Source organism: Triplophysa dalaica, chromosome 8, assembly GCF_015846415.1.
Source record: "Triplophysa dalaica isolate WHDGS20190420 chromosome 8, ASM1584641v1, whole genome shotgun sequence".
NCBI lineage: Eukaryota > Metazoa > Chordata > Actinopteri > Cypriniformes > Nemacheilidae > Triplophysa > Triplophysa dalaica.
In genome coordinates, this window is record NC_079549.1 from 15333923 (window position 1) to 15354566 (window position 20644).

General features: G+C 37.4%; 1 protein-coding gene across 3 annotated transcripts; it reads right to left on the bottom strand.

The window, feature by feature from the left end:
* Nucleotides 1-1031: 1031 nt before the first annotated feature.
* Nucleotides 1032-19939, bottom strand: sytl5 (synaptotagmin-like 5). Of its 3 annotated transcripts, none has more exons than XM_056754571.1 (17): nt 19804-19939; nt 12743-13089; nt 12250-12459; nt 11834-11943; nt 10919-11084; nt 9139-9241; nt 8980-9043; nt 8707-8807; nt 7780-7857; nt 6662-6727; nt 6333-6511; nt 5359-5461; nt 5109-5270; nt 4913-5021; nt 4510-4639; nt 4232-4440; nt 1032-2576 (listed from the first exon to the last, which is right to left on the bottom strand). In XM_056754571.1, exons 2-17 carry the CDS (start codon nt 12859-12861, stop codon nt 2434-2436), a joined length of 2052 nt encoding a protein of 683 aa, XP_056610549.1. In that variant the 5' UTR covers nt 12862-13089; nt 19804-19939; the 3' UTR covers nt 1032-2433. The 3 variants fall into 3 exon arrangements, with proteins under 3 accessions (XP_056610549.1, XP_056610548.1, XP_056610550.1); XM_056754570.1 differs by having other exon boundaries at nt 8929-9043; XM_056754572.1 differs by lacking the exon at nt 6662-6727 and having other exon boundaries at nt 8929-9043.
* Between the last annotated feature and the right edge of the window lie 705 nt (nt 19940-20644).

Genomic DNA, 20644 nt, shown 5'->3' on the forward strand with positions numbered 1-20644 from the left:
CATGCACACACAATCGTTTTCTACTTAGAATAATAAAATAACAACTGCTGCTTGATAATAGTTTATTCTTAATCTTTCTGAAGATGATAAAAGAACAGTACAGGACAGACCGGTACATGTTTGAGACTTCTAAAGTCCTTAACTTCCTGATGTGGAAACGGCACACACACAGTAAACATGCTGTAAATCTAACAGCTTTGAACAATTTTGGACATTGTTTATACTGTACATGTAACAATGGCGGTCACACTTTAACATTGATAAAGCCTTATACATGCCACAGAATCTGGTATAACACCAGCTATTACATTGTTATAGGTTTTCATATAAGGTCTATTCTTATTTTGAATACTTACAAAAATAATGGGTTGAAGCAAAGGTACAAATTATTCATGGAGAATTCACAGTGACTACATGGGTCACCACAATACTCAATATGGGACTATTGGTGTTGTGCTTCAAAGTGCATAATCCTAATGCATTCGTTTTTTTCTTCCAACCAGTTAAATAAAATTATAGATTCAATTACAAAGTTGTTTTTTTAGATCATTTTAGCCTCTCTGTTTTACATATTTTGAAAAAACAATAATGTTGTGTCTGATCGAATGTACATTTGTGCATCTATACCTAATCTAATAATTGCATGCTGTATTGTGATTTGATTATTACATGGTTAAGTTTCAATTTCTTGCACCCCTCTATCTTCAATACAATTTTTCCATCTTCATTTTCTAGAAAAAATGCAAATCTACTTAAATATGATGAAATAGTTTCCTAAAAAAATATTGTCTTCAGTTCTTTTTTTCACTAAAGCAAAAAACCGATCAGCCAAGAATCATTTTCAGGCAAATTATCTTGCAACACTGTCAGGACAGATCTGAGGTAACAAACATCAGGATGTTTACATTTGTGCATGTCTGTTTACATTTGTGCATGTCTGTTTACATGGGTTCAAGGAAATGACTGTTATAAGTTATATGTTATTATGGAAATCAGCTATACAATATACTAATATCTAGGTCACAATACCATAATATTGCATTTTTTTTAATGAGTAGTTTTATTCACTTTCATCTGCACTGGACTTTCTCAATTATATTTTTAGCTCATTCTGAGCTTGGATTTTGGAAGAAGATAAATTATTAAGTGTGTGCTACAGTACAGTTTTGCCTTCTCACAGATGTGTTCTACATTTATCAAAAATACATGTGAAAACTGAACTAAAAATGATAAATTCTGCTGTGAGATATTGATACAGTATTACAAAGTAAACTATAAAAATATGTTTTTCTCCCAAACCCGATCTCATTGATGCATTTGGCAGAGGTCTTAAAGGTACAGTTCACCCCAAAATGAAAATTCTGTCTTCATTTACTCACCCTTAAGTTGTTCCAAATCTGTATAAATTTCGTTTGTTCAGATGAACACAGGAAGAATGTTTGCAACCGAACAGTTCTTGGCCACCATTGACTAAAGTAGGAAAAATCAATTATAAATGTCTTTGTTCTGTTGAACAAAAAAGAAGATATTTGGAAGAATGTAGAAAAGCAAACAGTTCTGGGGCACTTTTGACAGACATTGTAATTGTTCCTACTATATGGTAGTCAATGGTGGCAAAGCATTTTTCCAAATATCTTTCTCTGTGTTCATCAGAACAAAGAAATTCATAGAGCTTTGGAACAACTCGAGGGTGAATAAATGATGACAGAATTTTTATTTTTGTTTAAACTGTGCTTTTAATCCACTGCAATATTCAGTGCATTCAAGCTATACGTGTCATATATACGTATAAATTACCCTTTATGTTTGCCACAAATAAAACAAATTAAAATAAATGTACATAAACTGTAAAAGAAAGCTACTACGCCAAAAGAAAAACAGATTAAAAAAGACTATACATGAACCCAGTGTCCTCTAATATAAAGGCCTCCGTGTAGCCTTTCAGTTTTGTTAACAGTTCTCTACAATCTTGGTTTTAACCAGTTTGTTTTTCTTCTAAGGGTTTTTTGTAGGTGCTTTGGTTGTGTGCAGATGCTATTTGCGCAAATTTGATTTGTGTGAAGAAGTGCTTAGTGCTTTGTTCTTTCAGGACAATAATGTGACCTTGGATTGCTGACTTTCACTGTGCTCTCTTTAAACAGTCCTCATGTAAATGTGTGTGCATTCATAGCGGTATTAACATCCCTTTTCAGCAATCTAATCACTGATGGCTATCGCTAAATCACCCAAATGAATGTTAACACCATAAAAATGGCCTTAGAGGTCTATGCACATATACCTACGAATGCATTTGAAAATGTTGATGCACATGCACCTTAATGGAAGAAGAATGTGGCTAATGCCATTACAAACACTTTAAATTGTCTAGCGATGATCGGACATGATGTATATTGCCAGGAAAACACCCTCTTCTTTATTTTTGTCCCTTATTCACTAAGTCTTTCTTTTGGCCATGCTTGATCTAAGCATCAGTGTGCACTCCTGCGGGACTTCTGGGTTCTCAATCATGCGTTGCCATAGCCGCTGCTCCTCCCCGTAAGCATCGTTCCAGTCCACTTCCTTCCCGTAACTCAGACCTGCAGGTCACAAATAGGTCAGTTAACAGCTTGTGTGTTAGAGATACAGATTTATTGGCTGAAGTGGACGTATCATTGATTTTCCTTGTTAAAAAAAAAGCTAATTCTATCTACTTTGAAAACATAGTCTGACATGAAGCAAAGCCATTCAGACCTTTTATGTAAATCAAGCTGCAAAAATGGGTCATCAGTCCATGTGAACTATTACACATACACATTTACGTATCAATGGCTTCTCAGGAATTCGGCAGTGGTGTTTTTACTAATTTCACATGCAAAGTGGTTAGCCAGTCATAACAGATGTCATATATTTATAGATTTCTTAAAGGCCAGTGTGTGATTTTTTGGAGGATCTATTGACAGAAATGCAATATAATATAAATAACTATGTCTTCAGGGGTGTATAAAGACTTTACATAATGAATTTTAATTACCTTAGAATGAGCTATATCTATCTACATACACCGCTCGTCGCTTGCATGGAAATCCCCATTTTGTTTCTACAGTAAAGCTAAACATACATACAACTCTACAAAGTTTTTTTTTTTTCACTTAAGCACCGTATCTCCTACAGCAAATAAGCATAAATGTGACAACACCATAGTGCTTCGAAAGGAAGGGTTGGAGTGAGCTGTTGGTTGTAATTTGCAACGTCACCACTAGATGCCGCTAAATTTTATACACTGGACCTTTAAAGGAAAACAGCTAAAATTCTAAAAGTCAGAAAGAGGAATAAAACTGGGTACGTTAAACTAAATCATAAATGTTTCTGGTGTCAGACATTAGACTAACTATACAGGTGGAGTTAGACTATTTAAACTAGATTGTAGAATATCGCTGCTGTCCTTCTGAAACCTTATATCTTCATATTTTGTGATTTGTATTGTTTTGTGTAAATCGTTATTATTACCTTTTATGTTGGTTGAGGGGTTTAGCAAATATATAACCAATAAAAAGTATTAAAAAGTGCTTGTCAACTTTGACAACACAGTATTAAAGGGATCCATCACCAAAAATAAAAATTCTGTCATCATTTACTTATTTCAAACCTATATCAATGTCTGTGACATCATGAACGACCATAGTAGGAACGTAGAAAAATGTGTATTTTGTTGTTCTGTTGAACACCAAGTGAAATATTTTGAAGAATTTAGGAACACAAACAGTTCTGGGGCACCTTTGACTAGCATTTAACTTTTCCTACAATGGCAGTCAATGAATTGAAAATAAATTTCTTCCAAATATCTTTCTCTTTGTTCATCAGAACAAAGTCATTTATACAGTTATGAAATGACAGGAGAGGGAACAAATGATGTCAGAATTTTCATTTTTGGGTGAACTATCACTTTAAATAACAGCTTAAAGTAAAAACAGCAAATTTGGACGTCCAAGGTTTCGGAAGGACAGCGACAAAGTGCTCCTTTAATAAACATTATTATACCATAAATGTAAAAAGTTTTGCCATATTATCAATCAACACTAGTCTTGTTAAAAAATGTACAACTATAAACTTCAGTCAAACTACAATTATCCGAATTTGATCCTCTGATTTGACTGTCAGAGTCTTTCCAAATAATGACAGTATGTAAACAAATGACCTATTATAAGAGCTGAAAAGAAGTTTATTCAAAGGACAAAAAAACAGAACCATTCACCTGTTCCTGCACCCAGCCGCACCCCACCCAGGAAGACGTTGCTGGCGAGCGGTTCTCTGTCCCAAACGGTGAGCTCCAGACACACGCTGTCCAGATCGCTGTGCTGCAGTCCGCAATACGTGAAGGTGTGATTCCAACGTGGATTCACTGAGCGCTTCACCACGGACGTCTTGTGCTTTGTGCTTTTTTTGTCATCGGGCAGCAGGTACCTGACACGCAAACCACAAGCGTAAGTTTGCCATGCGTTTATCAGCAAACAAGTGCAGCAATCTGCTTACCCTTTGACGAACGGATCAGAAGAACCTCCTTTTACGGCCATCAAGTTCTTGGCCTCCTTAACCAGCAACTCCACCATTCCACCTTTAGGGAGGGTGATCATTTTCTTTCCTTTCAGAAATCCCTTTTTCACTGAGGCAGAGAGAAATACAGAGAGTGAGATTGATCGTGGACTCTATTAACGCAGACAGTGAGCAGAAACAAGAGCTTGTATGAGCACAAACAACACAGCACAGTGACTTTAAGCAATAAAAATGCAATGTAAAAGTCCCTAACATAATAAACTGCAGTTTTATTGCTTTTTCAATACAGAGCAGTGAGATATCATCCACACAGATCATAGTATTTCTTTCCAAAAAATGAAAAGAAAATTAGCTTTTGAAATGAGAAACTTCTAAATCGAACCTTGCACTTGATCCAGTGGCGGTGAGATATTTCTCTCTGCAGGGATGTACTTCAAAAGCACCGTCAGCTCGCCTTTATACTGCATCACTGAGTCTACATAAGACTCATTCTGATACACACAACACAATATCCCTGTTTGCACACCATAACATCAATAATTTATTATCGTTTGATTCTGTGCCTGTGCATAGCTCACCCTGGGCTGCAGAGCGTACCATTCCTCTAAATGACTGTCAAACTCCCAGGAGTCAAAGGTCACCTCTGTCTCCCCCAGGAAGCTGTTGTGTCCGAAGCGATCGTGATGCCACACAGAAACCTGCAGCGAGCGCGTCTCCAGCTGAGAGTGACTGACCACGTACTACACCGACAGAGGGAAGACAGAGGCCTTAAAATCAATATTTTATTTGCAGATCCATCCTGATACAAGGCAGACAGGAAGCTCTTACCCTCAGGTTCTCATTGAACACTGGGTTAGTGCTGTTGCTTTTGATGCTGGTTTTCCTCTTACTTTGACGGGACTTGTCTGGCAAGAGATACGTTTTAACATACCTGCAAAACACACACACACAAAAGTTAGTGTTTTATTATTAAATTATATTTTAGGGCTGTCAAACGATTAGTCGCGATTAATTGCATCCAGAATAAAAGTGAGTGTTTACATAATATATTTCTGAGAAAAATGTGCATACTCAATTTGTATTAATAAACACAAAAACATACAGATGTATATGTGTTTTATATGTGTTGTATATGTATCACAATATCAACAGAAAATAATAAAAAAAACAATCTAAGTTTACATCTTACAATGATGGCAGAGAGAGTTTGTAACCATTTTGGTTCTTGGAGTGTTGACCAGATATTGCTGTTGAATTATTTACAATATTATCATATCTGTACTATTAACACAATATCAATAATCAATGTTATTAATATCATGGTTATAGTCACTACCGGTATGATGTGACACCCTAAGTTTTCACAATAAACATGTTTAGAGGTAAAGTGTGTGATTTCTGCATGACTAGTTGCACCAGTTTAGTGAAAACAATGGTCATTTCCATTGTTTTAAACGCTTCCTCTGTCTCCCATTAGTTATATAACAAAATACGTTTGTCCTAAACTCATGCAAAAGTTTATTATTGCTCTTTTCAACTCCGTCGTCCTGCCCAAATAAACAGCAATTCCAAACAACTCATCTTTAAATCTCTTAAAATTGTTCAACAAAAAACATGAATGAAAACCACATTGGTTTAGATTATTTTATTTCTTTAAACACAGAAAAGCATCATATTAAATCCAATAAATTATTGTAATCTACTATCAGCCCTAACAATTATACATAAAGTGTTTAAGGATGCTCTGCCAGGGTGAAGTAAAGTGTCCAACGGAGCATACAGATGTGTGTGTGTGGTCTTACGAATCCGTGCGCTGCTTCCTCTCATCCCCGGTTGCTAGGCAGCGGCACTCGCGGACAAGCACGTTGAGTGCCCCTGTTTTATAGCTGTACGAGATGTTAAGCAGGATCTCCCCGGAAACCCGTACGTCTCCATAGTCCCCCGTTTCACTGTACACACTCATCATACTGTTGATACTGGTCTGGAAGACAGAAAGAGTGTTTAGGTGTGCAATCGTCTACGCTTGTGTTATGTAGAGTGCATGTATAACAGTCTCTTCAATGGTACAGAAGAATCAAAGCCACCAGAGCAAGACAGACACACAACAGCAGACAGACACACGCACACTCACAGTGTCAGCATCTGAGTCAGGGACATTTAGGAAACCCCACTTTCTCTCCGACGCAGGCGTGGAAGACTGGAATAAAGACGACAGGAGAAAGAAAGAGAAAAGAGAAGATTGATAGCGAGAAGGAAAATGTTTGAGAAAGCACAGAGTAGAAATATTGAGAAAAGTATGGATTCTATGAATGAGCAGAGATGGCTCAAGGCAAAACGAGTTTTATTTGTAGTGGTGAAAAGTTCAGCTTTAAATAAATATTCTCTCATTATTTGCTCTGTCTTATATCGTGTTGAAATCAATGTTGTCGGGTAACACAAAATGGATTTATGATCTGAATGTGTTCATATATCAAGATTTGCAAGCTATGCCACGAGGAAAGATTGTCTCACATATTACAAAATATGAACATCAAGATCAATGAAGCACCAAGTCTCTTATAGGCCCAGTCTTCATTCACTTTAACAGCATGAACATTTTGCCCTGACATCCTCCATTGTGTTCCACAGAAGAACGCAAATACAGGTTTTGAAGAACAAATGGAGCTAATGACAGAATTGTCATTTTTCTGTAACTACTCTAAGATCTCAGCATCTTTCATTCGTCGTATGACTCTATAGTGCTATAGTAGTTTGTTTCTCCCTCATTTCTCCTTCATTCAGCACTCTTCACATCTGTTGGTGTACCGTAATGACTCATCCAGCTTTTACATTCTGTGTGTGAGGTACGAGCTATCTCATCCGTTTCCGAAGAGGCCACTTTTTTTCGCATTTGGCTGAATAATCTTCTTTGTTGTGTCTTAATGCACCACCTGTGTCTGTACGTGTGGGCAGGTAAAGGAGGAACAAGACAGCAATGCATATTTTGCCTTCTAATGTGTGTGTGAGAGTGTGCAAAATAAATAATTATGTGGGTCTGCCAGGTGAGTCAACAAATTAAGTGTAACTGGAGCTTTAGCCAGGGGAAAAGATAATTTCCATAAAACACACAAACATACAACTAAACACATTACACACATGCAACACACACACGCATTTGCACAGAGCTAGAGAACACACAATGGAGCGCATGATGGAGCTGTGCCTGTGATTATGGTGTAAATGTGTTTTTGTCGGCGTAAACTATTATACCATTGATTGCGCGCTGCAGACGCTCCGGTTGGTTTTGTAGTGCGCTGACAACAAAGCATCAATGTCCTCATCCGAGTCCTGCACCACAAAACAAATTCACTGAATATAACACAGAGAAACCCCACAAGCAACATAAAAAGCTTCATTTAACTATTTAATGCATTAGAAGCCATCTATAACCACTCAGGAAAAAAATATTTGAGAAAACGGTTGTTTATGTTGTCAAGATGAAACCGTCTATAGACCACTTTGGTAAACATATATAACGCTGGTTCAACTCAATTCCAGAAGAACATCCCGTTTCATTTTTTGGTAACACTTTACAATAAGGTACAACTTATATTGCTAAATACTTCTACAAAATGTATTATTATTAATTAATCTTAATTTTAGCATTTACTAATATATAACAATCAAACATCGTCACTGTTAACATTAGTTAATGCACCATGAACTAACATGAGTAACAGTATTGACATGAACTAACATTAACAAGGATTAAAAATGCTGAAAAACATTTACTATGTTAACTAATAGCACCTAATTGTAAAATGTTTCCCTTATTTTTGAACACAAGAAAAACTGAATAACATATATGTTAACAAATGTTAAATACATAACTTTAAGATTTAACTATATATGCAATATTTAAAAAAGAAAAGAAAAAATGAAACCGGAAGTGCTTCTGGACTCGTGTTTACATCTTACAAAGTGGTCCATTCTCTATGTTTCAATGTTTTTTTTGACGTGGCAATATAAATTCAACACAACTGATAAAAGTGGTGATGCACCAAGAAGCACTATATATCCAGAAGAGATAAATGTTAAAGCTGTCTCTTATCACTTTAGCCCTGACTGGAAGTCAATATCATATCTTGCAAACGGGAATATGCTGCATGCAGAAATGGTTTAAGGGATAACATCTACCCCATCGTTCAGCCCTGGTACTGAACGGCAACGATTCACCAGCGGGTCTTCACTTAACCCTTCCACGGCATTACTGAGGTCAATTTCTGAGCGACTGCGATCTGTGATCAAAGAGAGAGAGAGAAACAATGACCAGCGTTCTAGGTTGTAAGTATTTTATATGTGTGACCTGTAATCATATTAAGAGCTTCAGTACATTGTCAAAATATGCCATGGTGATACCTGATGAGAGGGAGGCTCTGGACACGGCAATGGAGGGTGTGCTCCGCTCACCTGCCATCTTTTCAGAAATGTTGTTGCTACTTTGTATACTAGTCACGCTCTCTGCCCCATCCGGCTGAACAAAACACACAGTAGGTATTAAATACTACTTGTCATGCACATGTGTACGTCCTTATACACAGGAATAAAAAATGTGCCATCATGCGTTACCTTGTTTCTTCCCTCGATGTGGGTAGGTGTTCTGGGCGTTTGCGCTCGCATGTTATTGGGTATTGTTGGCAAACCTGAGGATTCCACTGCAACCGCTCTCTTCCTAATGGACAGACATGGGCATAACGAGGAAGCTTTGACTAGCTTACAGCATACTGCACATTACAAACCGCCTACTGTTTTGTAATGGAACATGATTTAATGACAATATCATTAACAACAGCAATTTAATCGATATTTGCTTCTTATTTTTTTACAGTGTGATCATGAGTCCAGAAAGGATGTTAAAAATAACAGTTGATATTAATTCAGGTTTTTAGTTTTATAAAAAATGCAATACTGTATATTTACTGCCGAAACAGTAGTGTGTTATTGTCATGATTCTACCCCATCATGTCATGCTTCTCTTGATCTAGTGGAAGAATCATGACAGAGCCTCATGTTTTGTGTGGAGAGAGGCAATTATGGTCCTAATGGCTTTCCATGCACTCTCTCCGGTCTCGTCTTTGTCCCCGTCCCCTCGTTTCTTCATTATTGATAGGTAATTATTTCATGCCCTGCACCTGTTTCCCTTTTGATTTGATCCCTTTATAATTCCCCCTTCGTTTTCTGTCCTGTGCTGGTTCATTTCGATTTATGTGGGTGAGTTTGTGTCTTCTCAGTGTAGTCTAGTCTTTTGTTATATATGGTAAATGTTATTTTTAGTCCTGTTTAGTTTAGTTAGTCTACATTCCTCGGTTTTATGTCAAGTCATACGCTTGTGCTTTTTTTACCCCCTTGCAGGTTTTTGTTTTGTCTTTCTTATTTATTAAACCCCTTACCCGCTGTCTGCCCCTGGGTCCTCTGTCCTTGTCTCACCCCAAGCATGATAGTTATGCCTTTTCAAACCAAGCCATAGTTTAACACATATAATACGTTTACGTAAGGAATAATTGACAACGGGCCGATCAATTATTCAAAAGTTATTGCACACCCCGAGCTGGTAACGCGGCAAGATGAAACGTCAATAATTAACTTTCAAATATGTTACCACACAACAGGACATTGTTCAAATGTCATACTTTCAAACTTAATTTCAATATTTGTCATGTTATTGTCTTTTAAATGCTGTTGATGGTATGACTACTTTCTTGTGAATCTCATTTCAAGCGTCCGTTAAAGCGAATGGACTCGGAGACTTGAGCTCCTATACGGTGTGAGTGAGTGAGAGAGTAAGAAACCGCGGTGCGCCATATCTGCGCGTTTGCAGCAATGTGACAGAAAAGCCAGTGAAAATAATATTATTTATTCCTCGTTTTGTTTGTATCACAGCAGTAAAAAAAATCATGCACACTTTTGAAAGAGTAGGTCTATCAAAATATATTTCTTATCAGTTATATGCCGCACGAAGAGGAAAATGAACCAGTAGGCTATCTGTGTTTATTAATTTATTTAGATTTTCTATTTGATTTGATTTCAGTTTGTATTTCTGTATTGTTTTTAAAATGCTTTGTTTGTTGAAACGAAACTGTGCATGCGTTTCCATTAACAGTAAAGTTTAATGTCAGATCAAGAGCAGAGTGCTGTGTGAGGTGAAGGCATGTAGGCTACACTATAACCTTTCTGTTATTTAAACTTGGCGAAGTGATATGGAACTGTGATGCGTTCGGCAGACCTGGAACAACTTCCAGGTGTAAATTTAGCGAAAATTACTACATACCCATATAACGTCTGTCAACCAATCAGATTGAAGCATTCAACAGCCACATCGGTATAATTAACTGTAATTTATGTCTCTCACCTATTTTTTATCTTTCCTGCGCTTTTGTGTGACTTGGGCGTGGCCGATCTCTCAGATTTGAGCATGGCTGATCTCTCAGATTTCGGCGTGGCTGATCTATCAGATTTGGGTGTGGCTGATCTCTCCAACTCTGACGGAGAGGGCTGTCTGGGGGTAGAGGCTTCATCTTGAAATAAAATTAGACATTTCTAATTAATTCAATTCTAGAAATTTGGAAAATGTAACAAAATGCAAAATCTCATAATTGATCACTTCAATCCTTACTACTGTACCTGTAAACAGCAAACAGTGAACCTTTATTTAATTTGCTTGTGTATTGTCCCAGAAAGCAATAAACATACTAAATATAACTAATTTAGTTTTTTAACTCTTTTAATTACAAAGAAGAAATATTAAATACTTAAAGGCACAGTTCAACCAAAAATGGCTTCTGGCTTCATTTATTCATTTCCTTGAGTTGATCCAAATCTGTATACATTTCTTTCTTCTATTCTGATGAACACGGAGAAAGTTATTTGGAAGAATGCTTTTATCCTGCCAGTTCTTGGCCACTATTGACCACCATAGTAGGAAAAATGTCTTTGTTTTGTAAAACGAAAAAAGATATTCTGAAGAATAAAGGAAAGCAAACAGTTCTGAGGCACTTTTGACTACCATTGTCATTTTTCCAACTATTGTAGTCATGGTGGCCAAGCTGTTCGGATACAAGCACTCTTACAAATATCTTTCTCTGTGATCATCAGAACACATTTTTATACCGATTTGGAGCAACTCAAGGGTGAGAAAATGAAGATAGATTATTTTGGCTTGAACTTTCCCTTTAATACTTCACAATAACCAAGGACTTGTACGGATGATAATTTTATTAAAAATTAATGAACGCTTATCTTCAGCATCGTTCTGAATTGCTCTCACCTACTGGAGGACTGCAGAGTATAGACTGTTTGACTACATCACTGCTAGCATGTTGAAACCTTTTGGCTCTTTCTTCCAGAAACCATTCGCCTGTAACCACCTTCAGCTCCCTATAGAATGCAGTCACAATAGACAACAAGGTTTAAAAGCCATTTACAGAAGTGCCACACAGCTTAATTGGTTCTTCTCATAAAGACCTCATGAAATATCTTGACAATTGCAAATTTACTGTGTTGACATATAACCTATACAGAAAGTCAGGGCAGAAACAAAAATACCTAGCCGCCTTTAGTCGAAGACATTCTACCATGATTTGCCTATTGACGGTCCATGGTAGGTGGTATGAAATAAAATTTGTGAATATCTTTTTTTCCATCACATGCCAGAGTGTGTTTGGAATGTTGTCTATGACTCACGCAGTCTTTGCACACACAGTGCATTTGTAGTGTTTGGTGTCCGGAGGCGTAGCAGTGCAGAAGTTGCAGACACGTCGATGACAGTTGGTGCACACATTACCCCTCTGCAGGATGAGACCCAGAGCACGCAGACACACGGCACACTCACGCTGATCTGCAGAACTGCGCCGCCCGACTCGTTTCAGATCTAAAAGTTCATTTTTCAACTTCCTGTTGAGACACAAAGACTAGCATAAATAAAACAGTAACTGCTTTAAAAATTCAACAATGCGCTACTTACAACAATAACAATACATATGAATCTGCACTGCTGAATCTGTTTAGATGCCAAACCCTCAGGATGAGGAATGATAATATTATTTTCGCTTTAGCACTAATGATTCCTAATTTATTTACCCTGCTGTGTTTGCCTTGAAACCGCATCGTCACATATTAATCAGAAACCACATTACACATTTTAAGCAGCAGATAATGAGAAAGTGAGAGATGCTACCTGATGCGTTTCTCCTCACGCTTACGGAGCTTCTCGTCTTTTTGGAGGACACTCAGGATCATCTGTCTTTCATTCTCCAGGAGGAAGGACAGATTTAAGGAGTCTGTTGTCTTCGCCATGACCAGGGGTCAAAAGTCAGCCAATCAAATTGGCCTACGACCAATCCAAAAAATCCTTCATGAACGCAGCTCGATATCTTTGGTCAGAATGAAGGATTGCTGTAGTTCACCTGCATATTCCTAAAGGTCATCTGCTCGATCTTTCACATACCATACATCTCTCAGTGATCGTGGGATTGTGGCAGGTATTGGTCAGTTCATTGTTGCCGCTCTTAACTTGTTGAAAGACTGCAAGCATAAAATCCAGACAGAACAGATCAACTAAAAATCTATTCAATATCAGTTTTTTAGGTCTGACATTGAATGAATCACGACTCTGTATGACCAACTTACAGAGTCATACTAATAAAGATTTATTTTTCATTTATGTTTGAAGAATTTATTGTACCATAAAACCGTAAGCATAACTCCACAGAACACGAAATAAGATATTTTGAAGAATGTTATTAGCCGGCCCGCATTTACTTGCACTGGTTTTATGTCTATACAATGGAAGTGAACGGGTGCCGGCGCTGTTTGGTTACCAACTTTCCTTAAAATATCTTCTTTGTTGTTTTAGGGACGAAAGTCATAAAGGTTTAAAATGACAAGAGGATGAGTAAACGATAACATAATTTTCATATTTGGGTGAACTATCACTTAAAGCAGAACATTTTACATTTACATTATAATGCATGTTATGCAAAGCCCCAGTTATGCAGCAGTATTTTGAAGAATGCAACAAAATACCCACTAAACTGGACCCGAGTCCTGAAAGCAAACCGGAAAAGTGCGAGAAAACAATCATGCAAGATGGCATTTGCAAAGAAGTCTAAAAGAACCGCAGCAACGGTCAGTGATAGGGTGGATAATGGCCATGAAACACTAAATAATGACTAGTTTAAGGGAATAAAATGTATAATGATCATATGACCTTTAGAAATTATCATCCCAGTTTTGTCCTTAATGCTTCCTGAAACCCCCAATTACAAATGGTTGCATAACCACAAAACAATACCTTAACAGGGGATTTAGACATGTATTTCTCTGAAAATGACATACAGTATAAATCCAACAGTTCAAGTTTAGTTCAAATCCAAAAATCTGAAAGGGATAGTTCACCCAAAAATAAAGATTCGGTCATCATTTATTTTAAAATCTGTATGGTCTTTGTTTCTTCTATGGGACACAAAAGAGGATATTTTAAGAAATGTCTTAGTGCTTTTGTGTACATGTAAGTGAAGTCAATAGGGGCCAATGTCGTTTGGTTAACATTCTTCAAAATATCTTCTTTTGTGTTCTGCGTGACTAGAGGTTTGGAATGACATAAAGGTTGGTGATTTTTGGGAGAACTATCCCTTTAAATGGTTCAACACATGAATATTATGGATCATCATGGTCTCAGTTATTAGCTTGATGAATAGACCGACAGTCCAGATGTTACTATGACAGCTGAGCCAAACAGCCACTAATAAGTCCCCATTTAGCTTTATTTAAAGTGACAATACACTAACTGCAGTGGCAGTCTGCCGGCGGCAATCTGGGGTGAAGTGCCTTGCTCAAGAGCACACGAGTAATAGAGTTAGACAGTAATCACTGTACATCATGCATACGTGGGACTGAACCATCAACCTCTGAGTTAATAGCAAATAGGCTAAAACGTAGGGATTGAAACCATTAAAATAAAGTTAATTAAGACAACTTTTAATGAAATCCTAAATTAAGCGTTCTAATAATAAACATTTACCAGAATGGGTGTTGTATTGTAAAATTAAACCAAAGTGAAGTCATTACTCTGTTAGGGATTATGTGTTTTCGGAACCTTGGAAAAACCTCGGAAAAAAGAACATCCTAAAGCCTTGGCAACAGGGATCAACTTGTGTCAAAAACTTAATGAAACAAGCAAGGGTCCAAATTATTTTACTTCCATGACATGTTTATTTATATGCCACAACAATGTGTAGGACACATCAAGTTCTTAGTAAAAAAATGATTAATTATTATTGTCTACTGCTATTGAGGTCTCATTAAAATGAATTACACATTCATAGATTTTTTGATGTTCAAAACCGGCTAAAGCATACTCTGTTGAATTTAGATTGCAGTTAGAACTCTAATCTTCACTCTCCGAAGAACAATAAGTTTGACCGAATGTAAACTACTTAAAAAAGTAATATTTGGCTTATGTGCAGTATGCTTTGCATGTACTGTAAGGGCATTTAACCGTGTGTGTATGCGGTGTATATCTCATCTTTGATGCAGATTTGTTTAATAGAGATGCATTTCAAATGTGTGTGTGTGTATGTGTGGCCTTGTTTTTATGTCCCGGTGGGGACCTAAACCTGAATACACACCAACTCATGGGGACTAGTGTCGCCGTGGGGACCAAAATTAGGTCCCCACAGGCAAACCAGCTTATAAATTCATTACGCCTATGGACTGTCCTGGCAGAGATAATAAACCCAGACATGTGTGTGTGGGTGTTTCTGAGCGTCTGTGTGTGTATGTGTGCGTGTTTTTAGCACACTACCTGTAGTCTCTCTGACAAATCTGGTAGAAGTGTTATAGGCCAGGATACATAATCAAAACCTTCAAAAGCTGTTTTTCACACCATCAGTTACACTAAGAAAAGTGTTTGAATTGGTGAGACAATGCACACACATACACTCAAACAGGTGAATATTTATTTTCTATGTGTATTTGTCTATGTGGACGTGAACGTCTGTCTTTTTTGTGCTTGTGTGTGCCAATGTCAGTGTATTAAACATAATTTCTTATATTTGTGTCTAATTGAGGTTGCTTTCACATTTGGTGTATGACTCACCAGGAGGATGTGAAGCAATATTAATTCAAATTTTCCACGCAAGCACTGTTTACAGGGACACACAAACGCAAACATCAGTGGAGAATCTTCCTTGTCTCTGGTGAAGAAAAGACAGCATGACCAGTAATATCTGACATTAATTAAAAATAACCTTTGCTCTTGCTGTCACTGCCTTCAGGCGGTTGCTGGTGTGTGTCTGAAATTCGAATATGAAGGTATTTTATACTCCCGAGGCAGGAAAAAACAGTGGAAACAAATGATGTACTGCTGAGCTGCTTAAAAATGAAAAAACCTCCAAGGTTACAGAAGGTGTGGCAACTTCTTGGATCCCACCCTGATTACACACATTGAAGTGTATACACTGCCCTGTGTCAACACACGCTCACACAGTTCTCGTATGAAGTCATCTTCAGTCCACATGCCTAAACTACGTAAAAGACACAACAGCAACAAACACTGGTCAACTCCGAAGTCATGGATGGGACATTTTCTGTCAAAACTCGAAATGTAAATTCTCGGAGAATGTATTGAACAATCTGCTTTCATTTTACTATAGCTCTGATGAGTCCAGACATTAAAAAAGTCCAGTCTTTGCATGACTTTTCTGCTTTAAAAGAGGGAAAATTATAACGCGTTATGTATGTGACCAAAAAGGATGGACGTTTTTGAGAGGCAACATACTTTGTAGGATTTCGATGAATTAAATGTACAAACCAGAAACAATAATGCCCAACAACTGGAGAAGGGATGGCTCTTTATAGAACATAAAATGACTATATTTTCATGTGCCCATTTATGAAGAATCTTGACCGTTATGGATGTTACAATTTACTTCCCTGACAATATAAAACTATGCAAAAACATTGCCTCAAAGATGCAATGTGTAATATTAAGGAGGATCTATTAACAGAAATGCAATTTAATATTTACATAACTACGTAAACACCTTACATAATGAAGGAAGCGTTGTGTTTTTTTACCTTACGTGTAAATCGCCATCTTGTTTCTACCGTAGCCCTAAACGGACAAACTGCTCTACAGAGTGGTTTTCTTAAATATGTTATCTCCTTTGGCAAAGAAGCGAAAACGTGACGATATATTTCTCCTGTGTCAGCCACCGTAGTACTTCGAAAAGGGAGGGGTGAGCGGAAGAGTTAGCCATGGGTTGCAATTCGCTAGAACTGGATCTTTAAAAACTTTAAGAGAGACTTGAGTATTTAAATTGAGTTTTTCATCTTAAGGTTGACATTTGGATGGAATTGTCCACTATCAATCCATTAGTACCCCAGGCTCCAATGACCTAAACATGTAGACTACAAACAGGACTAGAAGGAACCATGGGAAATGTAGTACAATGGAAAAAACCCAAGAGTCGAGTCAACAAGCTGCCAGTCCAGACACACTGCTCACAGTAATTACTCTTCTAATGATGAAGACGCATTCATCAACAACACCTGGCTTAATGGATTCATGTATCCTTTATGCCTTTCAGAAAGGCTGCATTAACATTACAAAAAAACACAGTGCTATAAAGTGTAGATTAGCCACAACTAAGTCTTGAATAACGGCTGTTATGTATAGAGACCAGGGTGGCAAATATTATTTATGTATAGTACCTGGTTCCATTACTCTTAATGTGATGTCGATTTATTTCCAGCTGTGACCTTTTCAATCTTTAATGTAAACTCACATACACACATGAATCAATTAAAAATGACAGTTATGGGACAGTAACACACGTGTTTAGAAGGACAGCAGTAGGCGGCGGTTCAGTACACTCAATCACCTTTATATTGGGTTATACAAGAGTCAGATCCGGGTCAGAATTTCATTGTGTGATATTGCTTTGCTAGAATCTGAGTACTGTGAACAATTGAACATGACAGCCTTCTATCTGTGATTCCTTTTACACTTCTCAGTTTGTTTTATTCAGGACCAGAGCACAATAAAAACACTACAAAGGTCTTAAAATGAGCTTTGCTGTTTAACAAAGCAACACAACTGTGTGCTTTCTGTCTTGGCTGTGAGATTTTCTGATAAGCTATTATGATCCGGCTGCCGATAACAATAAAGTACACACAAAAAAAGAAGGTTTTCCTTTCCTAATATATGAAATTTTCTCATCAAATTCCCCTGATAACCAATTATCTAATTGCTATTCATACCGTCCATGTATGGCTCTGTAATTTACTGTATTTTAACAAATGTTTAATCCGTGTCTAATTTATCTCTCCTATGGACAAAGAGGGGTTCTGTACAGTCAATCATCAGGGACAAGCCCTTTATATTGGGTTATACAAGAGTCAGATCCGGTCCAGAATTGCATTGTGTGATATTGCTTTGCTAGAATCTGAGTACTGTGAACAATTGAACATGACAGCCTTCTATCGGTGATGCCTATTACACTTCTCAGTTTGCTTTATTCAGGACCAGAGCACAATAAAAACACATCAAAGGTCTTAAAATGAGCTCTGCTGTTTAATTAAGCAACACAACTGTGTCCTTTCAGTCTTGGCTGTGAGATTTTCTGATAAGCTATTAGGATCCGGCTGCTGAACACAATAAACTATACACAAAAAAAGAAGGTTTTCCTTTTCTCATAAAAAGATATGAACTTTTCTCATCAAATTCCCCTGAGAACCAATTATCTGAGTGCTATTCATTCCGTCCATTTATGGCGCTGTAATTTACAGTATCTCAACAAATGTTTAATCCGTTTCTAATTTATCTCTCCTATGGACAAAGAGAAACATCCGAAACAAAACCGATTCAACATACTGTAGCTGAGCACGTTCATTAAGTGTCCTGAATAATGAAAGAGCAACCTCTGAGCAATACATTTCTCCTAAGGGCGGTCAAACTGTTTTGCTCCAACTTCCTGCTATCTTGATTATCATCGCTTGGGTATAAATAGCAAGTGCTTAGGAAACACACACTTGTATTTTGGTGCTCAAAGCACAGAAAAAATGATACGCGACAAGACATCAGTTTAACGGTTTACTAGCAGCATGAAATAATTAAGTCGCTTTTTGTGTTTCTCTGGTTAAGTCTCCTCTGTGATAAGAAACCATTAGAGCTTGAATCTGGGTGTATAGCTTGCCTTCTTCCACCCGTGCGAGTAAGCAAATAGGTCAGTTCCTCGAACAGTAGGGACTAGGATACTCAATGTCATCAACACGTTACGCAGCAAAAATAAAACATGTCAGGAGCACACCGCCTTTAAAGAGCAGGGGTAACGAAATGAGAGATAACACTTCAGAGGTTACATACTGTGTGAGTTTGTCATACATGACGTCACAAAAGCTCTAGACAGCTTTCTGGTGGATGCCACACTGATCATTCCAGTGCCTGGCAAGTGCTAAAATCAAATGAATGAGAACGTCACAAACTATCTGAACCATAACCATGGAGCAGAATTATTGGGACGTTTTTGATATCATCATATTTTTTAAACAGCCAATGGAAACAGGGCAACAGGGCAACACAAATTAACATTGGGACTGACTGTAGTTATATAACTATAACTTCTAAATACCCTGAAAATGTTTAACAGCTTTCTTGTCACCAAGTGAAGGTACATCTACACAAAAAAATCATAAAAACATTCAATAAAAAGAAGGATTCACTGGAGCATAAAAGTGACACAACTAGACTCCGTTTCCCTATAAACTGTGTAAACACTTATATCTGTTGAACACACGTTTTCTCGCACGTAACCAAATAATCAATGTAAAACTTTAACTAACTTTAACAAAAATGTTTATACAAATATGAATTCGGGCTAGTTTGGAAAATAAAAACCTCTACTGCATTGCACCTGTTCATACACCTGCTGAGACAAGACGACACTGTCGTGTCACAAAACAGCAGGAAAAACAGGCAGGTTGTATAAGGAAACCATCCAATACTGACTTTGTCAGGGTTTAGTCTCTTTACAGACTTTAACCATTTACACAAACACATCCTGTTAAATAAAACGAGACAAAATGGGGACATTGAAGTTCGTGCTTCACCCATTGAAACATTTCACCTTAAACCTGTGTATGCCTCAACAAACAGAGAGAGAGAGAGAGAGGAGAGAGAGAGAGAGAGAGAGAGCATTGACGAACACACAACAGGATACAAAACTGACATCTTACCTGCCGCAGAGCTCGTTCATGTATATCTCGTGAACTGCAGTGTAGTCAGGAGCAGCGCTATAGTGTGTGTGTGTTCATGACTGTGCTGCGATGATCTGTACACAACGCGAGCGAGGCAAACCCCCCCACGCACGCGCCACTGGGGACGAGCATGGCGTGGGCGGAGTCTGTGCTCCGACGGATTCCCCGTGACCGTGTGTACACTACACACACGCACACACATATGGATATGTGTTACATAGTCAATAGACAGATAACTTTGATGTTAAATTTGATTATTATGTATAATGTTTTTTATTTTAAAAAGGCGGACCACTGGACTTGCAGTGTTTAAAATGAAGGGACACATTTTTGATGTCTCCCTTACGTTACAATGCCATCTGCTGTGCTGTTTAAGTAACGCTGAGCTGCACTGTCATTTATTTGAATACTATCAAATTGTCTTTCATAAACAAGTTTAGCCATTTTAACCTAGTTTTATAAGTTATTCACCATTTATTTAAAGGCACCTCACCAGTCGCCTAAATTCCAAAAAGTAAGTTGAAGTGATGTGTAAGCCTGTTTGATTGTACATAACAGCAATACAAAATAACATTAAACACAAGTAGTCTAGATTAGACTAGATAAAAATGCAATGTAGAAGTTGGCTATAGTGATTACCTTGTTCTTGTTCTGGATTAAATGATTGTGTGGGTGTGAGCATTTAATACAACAAAATAAACAATAGACTTTTGAATGTAGAAAAATATTTATTACAAAAATCACAAAACTTTGGTCTACAGATTTACACTTATTTACAGATGATATTGTGATAAGCAGACAAGAATATTGAATGAGTTGT